At 37.2% G+C, this 5,851-nt stretch overlaps 3 protein-coding genes across 7 annotated transcripts in view; all 3 read right to left on the reverse strand.

Moving 5' to 3' along the window:
- Positions 1–2,861, reverse strand: part of LOC109542599 (ectopic P granules protein 5 homolog) — a 12,048-nt gene extending 9,187 nt beyond the window's left edge. For both annotated transcript variants that reach the window (XM_019911885.2, XM_048663472.1), the window contains exons 1-7: positions 2,627–2,861; positions 1,739–2,429; positions 1,377–1,636; positions 1,034–1,317; positions 824–983; positions 571–750; positions 317–514 (exon numbers count right to left, since the gene is read on the reverse strand). In XM_019911885.2, the coding sequence (XP_019767444.2) occupies positions 317–514; positions 571–750; positions 824–983; positions 1,034–1,317; positions 1,377–1,636; positions 1,739–2,429; positions 2,627–2,656 (1,803 nt within the window). In that variant the 5' untranslated portion in view covers positions 2,657–2,861. The remainder of the gene's footprint in view (positions 1–316; positions 515–570; positions 751–823; positions 984–1,033; positions 1,318–1,376; positions 1,637–1,738; positions 2,430–2,626) is intronic.
- Positions 2,862–3,683: 822 nt separating this feature from the next.
- LOC125502424 lies at positions 3,684–5,037 on the reverse strand. Its single transcript, XM_048660486.1, has 2 exons — positions 4,096–5,037; positions 3,684–4,041 (listed from the first exon to the last, which is right to left on the reverse strand). The coding sequence occupies exons 1-2, from the start codon at positions 4,867–4,869 to the stop codon at positions 3,763–3,765; spliced, it is 1,053 nt and encodes a 350-aa protein (XP_048516443.1). The 5' UTR covers positions 4,870–5,037; the 3' UTR covers positions 3,684–3,762.
- Positions 5,038–5,092: 55 nt separating this feature from the next.
- The window catches only part of LOC109542592, a 13,604-nt gene continuing 12,845 nt past the window's right edge, over positions 5,093–5,851 (reverse strand). For all 4 annotated transcript variants that reach the window (XM_019911876.2, XM_019911878.2, XM_019911877.2 and 1 more), the window contains exon 8: positions 5,093–5,582. In XM_019911876.2, coding sequence (XP_019767435.2) covers positions 5,409–5,582 — 174 coding nt within the window. In that variant the 3' untranslated portion in view covers positions 5,093–5,408. The remainder of the gene's footprint in view (positions 5,583–5,851) is intronic.

Consider the following 5,851-nt stretch of genomic DNA (forward strand, 5'->3'; position numbering starts at 1 on the left):
AAGAGTAGCTCGATTTATGGCACCGATAACCTTAGTATCGCTCATAGACTATGCAGTACTGCTTAAGGATGCACTTTCTTCCGTTACAGAGAATCAAGAACAAGTTATTTCTGCTTTAAGAGCACGCACTGTATCACCGCAAAGAAATGTCGAAGGTGGCCGAAAAAAATGTTATCAAAGATACAAAAACAAATAAAAGTTCCATTCTAGTAGACGTTCTTTAACAGTGATTAACGCAAGCAACAATGATAACGTACAGCACGCATCGACATGCACATGAATATTAAAGATCTAATAGACACTAACTGAACTGTACCTGAAGAAATATTTCCCATTGGTCTGTAGTATATTGGATCACGTGTCTTATAAAGCGGCTCAACCGCTTTGAAAACTGATTATACTTAGGCAGACAGTAAGTATCTAAACCCTGGTGAATCAGCCGCAAAAGAGCCGAGGAAAAGGCAAAATACCTTAAGATATGATGCTCGCTAACTAAATGGCTGTTATATTGGTCCTAAAAGAATAAATGGTTGATTGTTGAAACAAATGGGTGAACCCAATTCAAGTTACCACGTCATCACTTCTGCTTATCAACAAGATACACCTGAACATGTCACCAAGCGGCAGCTGGTTTAGAATCGCCACTAGATCGTTTTCTCGTAGGGAAATTCCGGTTTCATCGTCTTCCTCTCCATCAGAATCCACTAGCACCCAACTGGCTTCGCTGGCCTGATTCTGGCAGTGAGCGATCTACAACCATTCAGCGTATAGAATTTCAATCAATGTTGAATGAGAACAACAAAAAACTCATCTGTACACTTACGTCCTTAAGAAACGCCTTTCTCTCTTTCACCGGACTTAATATTACAGATAGAATACATAGGAGATGATTGACTTCATAATTAGCAAATGGTTCGGCGATTGGCAAATGCAACGGAACCTGGATGAATGTGGTGGCCCAAGCACTTACTCCAGCTGGACATCTGAAAAGTTGTAACTTTATGGCCAGGATCTTCGCAAACAGAACACTTACCTTAAGATGTGGTGAATGAGAAATAGGTGATCCTGATAGTTTGCCACTCGAATTAAAACAGCTACCAACTGAGTGAGCCAGTTTCGAGCGTCCTCTATGAAGATTTTGTCTTTAATAAGCTTTCGTTGAAAGGCGAACAAAATCGATATGGAAGTCCGCACTTCGTTGATGTGGGCCTTTATATACGGCAGACATTCTTTCATGTCTAACGCCACTGGAGCCCTAGCGTCCAGATTAGTGACTGTAACCACATTTGTAATCACCTGATCGATGTACACGATAATCTGAAACAAAACCCAGTGAATAACTTTGTAATATACATCGAGTGTGGCACCTCGATTACTTGCAATCGGAAGTCTTCGGCCGAAAAGGAATACAAAACGTGATTTTCATACACCAACTTTTGTACTTTGCCTAAAATGCCCACAATATTTTCGAAAATTGGTCTATGGAATAGGCTTCTCTTGTACTGATGTGTGGTCGTAATGGCTCGTCCATCTTGGCATGTTCCTGCTGCTTTTACAGTGGCTGTATCGCTGGTCCAAAGCTCACTTTGCAAATTGCGGTACTCTTTTCTAAGCTGCTCGATCTCTAAATGGTTGCCTAAATAGAAAAAATGTTTTTATCAAAATTTGCCTTTGGATACATTCCTAATTTATGTTTTTTATATTATGTTTTGACACCCGGTTATATGCGATGATTTACCAGTAATTTTCTCTCTCACTTTCAAGTAATTCACCAGCAAGTCATACAGATAATGCTTCTTCAAATGTATGGACTTCAGTTCCGTATCAATGTAGGTTTTGGTGAATTCTTCTAAAACATCCAACTCACTATTGCAATAGAGCGACTTGAGCTGTTGCTCCGTATACGGTTTAATATTGAATTCCTCCTCAATTGATTGTTGAGGCTCTGGTATAAAGTTAGTTTGCGCTGCAGTAGCAGGCCGAGAAGGAATAGAGTCGATACTTTCTAATGTGCTAAGAATTTGCTTGTTGGCATTGAGAAACTTTTCGAAATTGTACTTTTCCTGTTGTCGTTTGCTTAGGGGAGCTTCTAAAGGCCCAACTTGTGACTGATCCGATTTTACTGTTGAGCCGTTTTCCCACTCTTCACTGATTGTAGAATTCGACTCTGTAGTCGCATGTGATTCGATTTCCATGCTTTTCATTTGGTCGACAATTAACTCCTCGCTTTTAATGGAAGTTACCAATTCATCAGCCAAACTTTCTGACGGTTCTTCGGCAACGAGTCTCTTCACACTATTGCCTATGCTTTGCCCTGAGGACATGTTGCTTGATGCAGTACTAGTTTTATCAGATGAATTGCAAGACTCATCTTGCGATGTAGTTTGCACTTGGGCCACACCGCTGGGTCTAGTTTTCCGCATGCGACTCTGTAATAACGCAGGAAAAAATGAAATTATTAATTATTCCATAAAGTTTAATATCTTGGACAAGGTCCAATAGAAAAGTTGAGACAGTCTTTTGCTAGCTTCTAGTTTGACATGCATGAAAAGGTACGATTTTGCTGTATGTTCTTTCCTTTTACGGATGTAATTCCCCTTATCTCAGCCCCATCGATTCCACATACCTTATCGGGTTTTCGAGCTACAGCTTCCATGTCGTGCTATCTATTTGCACTTGGAAATTTAACAACAGATTTGCATAGTAAGCACAGAAATATCATATGCGACAAAAGCGGAGCAAAATCAAAGAATAAATAAAAATAGTTTAGAAGCAACACAAAGTATTTGGATAAATTGCGATTTAGATTTGATTGTAAACAATATCAATGTCAACAAATGATAGATATAAATATTGTCAGCTGTTTTCCTCGCTAAATCCTCAATGTCAATGTCATCTGCTGATTTAATTGAAAACTTTTACGTTTGGCAACACCAGCAGAAGGCGATACAACAACCAACAGGCTTGAAAACCGATTTTAATTATGCTTCAAGGCATTCAAAAAAACGCCACATGGAAAGAATTACATTATTGAAGTGATAACTTTTTTATGGGAGGGTGAATCGATTTTTCTCGGTCACGRCGGCTCTCACTCCGGCCTCTTCCAACRACTCCTACAATAGCACATATGCACTTTGAATTCGACATTTTTCTCTTAGTGCGGGTGCATCTGTACATCTGATAAACTTTTCAAATACACATTGCGTTATTAAACTGCCAGTGATTTTGATTTATCAATTATTGAGTGTGATATTATTGTGTTCGGTGAAATTACGACAAAAAAATACAGAAACTCAAGAAGAGTTTACACAAACCCAAGAAGAGCAATATGTACAACATCTCGTTAAAGAATGTTAAATGTTGCAAGTAAAAAAGATATTTTACATTCAAAAGGAAATTAAATTAAATTTTACCCATTCTTAATCAATTTATAAATTATTAGACTAACAAGAATATTAAAATTATAAAATAAAATTATTATTCATGCATCATGCGTTAAACAAGTTCAATATTTTGAAGTTATCACTTTTGTCGAGCGTYCCGTGACGCACACCATTTTTTTTGGTTACATATTTTTCTACGTTCAACATCTTCAAAAATGAGCATAATTCGCGTTAAGTTTATTTTTCGCTATAAGTAAATTAGGTTTATGTACTTAATCACGAAGGAAGCTTAGTTCTAAAATAAATAAAATCCAATTGCTGAAACTCCTGACTTTTCCTTACCTCGTCGAATATAAAAAAAATTAAATAGTCAAAGTCCTTAAGCAAAGAAAGTGGTTTGACAAAGCACAGTCAAATACGTACAAATAGTGCTAATGATAAAGACATATGCGGAATTGTCTAGAACGAAAAACCCGGCTGCGTTGAGCTCTACTTGGCGCAGATGCGTTTGCTGAGCCATTTCGAGAAAACGATCGCTTAGAATTTCATCAGCTCTACTCAGAGCACATCTCTGAGACTTCTGATGACACACTGCTACGGTTTTCTTTATTTCTGATGAAAGCTTGTCTGCCAGCAGTATAACTCCACAAACATGAATCTAAAAAATCATATAGTTTCTGAGCGATATAAGCGCAGCCTTTGCTTTACTTACCTCTAGATAAGTTATGTCAATCAAAAGGGAAACATTTGAACTCCATACCAAGACCATTCGGTCAGTAAAAGCCAAAATAAATAACGATAAATAGATTAAAATCAACGAGATTGCAACCAAAATGGAACAAAACAATGCAGGTCCAAACACGCGATTAATCTCATCTATAATGTAGAAAAACTTCCTCTGAGTAGACGCCAAAAAAATCAACTCTTCATTGTTATCAGTGGAGTTTAGTTGCTGATTTAAGCAGTGGTATTTCATAATTATCTGATATAAAACCAGAACTGCAGCAGCCAGAAGGACGTCGATGCGCAAAAAGCAAATGTAAGCACATGCAAAAATCCACATATGCACAAACATGTCCCGGGTGAAAAACATTTTCACAAACAATAAAAAAAACCACACAACCACGATTTTTCGCGATACGTAATCACACTTTTTCGGCATTCCTCCATGATAATCGATCTTACGAAGAACGTTAAGCAGTCGTTTTATTCTCCATCCATTCTTCAGCACCGCCACAGAAACGACAATCGCAAGAGCGCATTGAAAGAAGTGACTACATATTTCTAAAATCTTCATTGCCAGAAAAGGTTGCTCAATTCTTGTATATTGGAAGCTGACGCATGTAGCTATAACAGCACCAGTCCAAAATAATATCCAGATTATATCCAACACTTTGGCAGCAAATCGCTGCTTGAAGTAGATGGGAGGGCACAAACCCATGATAGTGCTTATGTAGATAAGCATGGTCGGAAAAATCGGTTTCATTAGAGCGTAGGTACTTAGGAAAATGTGAATCAAATTGGAAATGCGTACATTAACATATCAAGTTGATAATATTTAGATGTTTATCCTATGCGGAATGTCAAGTCCAGCTAGTGGAATGATTAATTAATATGAAAATGGAAACTAGGTTGACATTATAATCTATTACAGTTTGACCGAGTGAGTAACAAACACGCATACGTTTATGAAAAAAAAAGTACCTATCGAAATGGTAACACTTTAATGAGGGCGAAAATAAATTAAACACTCATAAAGAATCAATGCAACACAAACAGTTAGGAGTTATGGATCCTCTACGATAAGAGCCACGCATTCTATATTGAGGGTGAAGAGAAGGCTTCGTCATGGCCCATACTGTAGAGTAGCCAAGCATTAAAACTAAATCACAGCAATACTCATTTTGTACCAAGTGGCATCATTTAGGAGTCATAAACAAGATGCATTATTATTACTTATACTTGATTCAAAATCTAACTTTGGAATAGTTTTCATTGTTCCTTTTAATCTGCACAATGATCACGTCACTTTACACCTTCATCACTTTCATCGTCTGTTTCGGTAACTGTCCTAACATCGATTATTATCGGCAAATTATCAATATTAGCATCCACGTGTTGCAAATTGGCTGTTTGGTGGTCATTGAGAGGATCTGCCAATCTAAGATTGTAGAACGCTGTAGGAGTCGATTCAGAAATCTGGAAAAAAAGTTGCACACGACTAATTGCAATTCCGATGGACAAGTTGATTCAAAATTGGCGTCAATCCTTTTATAGGGTAATTGGGAATCACGTGAAAGGAAAAATATATTGAATTTTTTTTTCGATAATGAAAATCGAATTTTAACTTTGTTTTTAAGCATTATTTTGAAAGTGTTCCATGTTTAATTGGTAGCATATTGGAAAACTTAAGCGTCCAAAAAGAAAAATTACGATCTTTGCTTCAAATTACGAAAAGTTTTGATATA

Source organism: Dendroctonus ponderosae, unplaced genomic scaffold, assembly GCF_020466585.1.
Source record: "Dendroctonus ponderosae isolate FM_Combo_2020 unplaced genomic scaffold, Dpon_F_20191213v2 Dpon_F_20191213_1, whole genome shotgun sequence".
NCBI classification, from domain to species: Eukaryota; Metazoa; Arthropoda; class Insecta; order Coleoptera; family Curculionidae; genus Dendroctonus; species Dendroctonus ponderosae.

Coding starts and splice junctions, on each gene's coding strand:
- LOC125502424 (XM_048660486.1), bottom strand. CDS start 4,869: ATGAAACCGATTTTTCCGACCATGCTTATCTACATAAGCACTATCATG. Junction 4,042..4,095: donor TTGACATAACTTATCTAGAG/GTAAGTAAAGCA, acceptor ATGATTTTTTAG/ATTCATGTTTGTGGAGTTAT.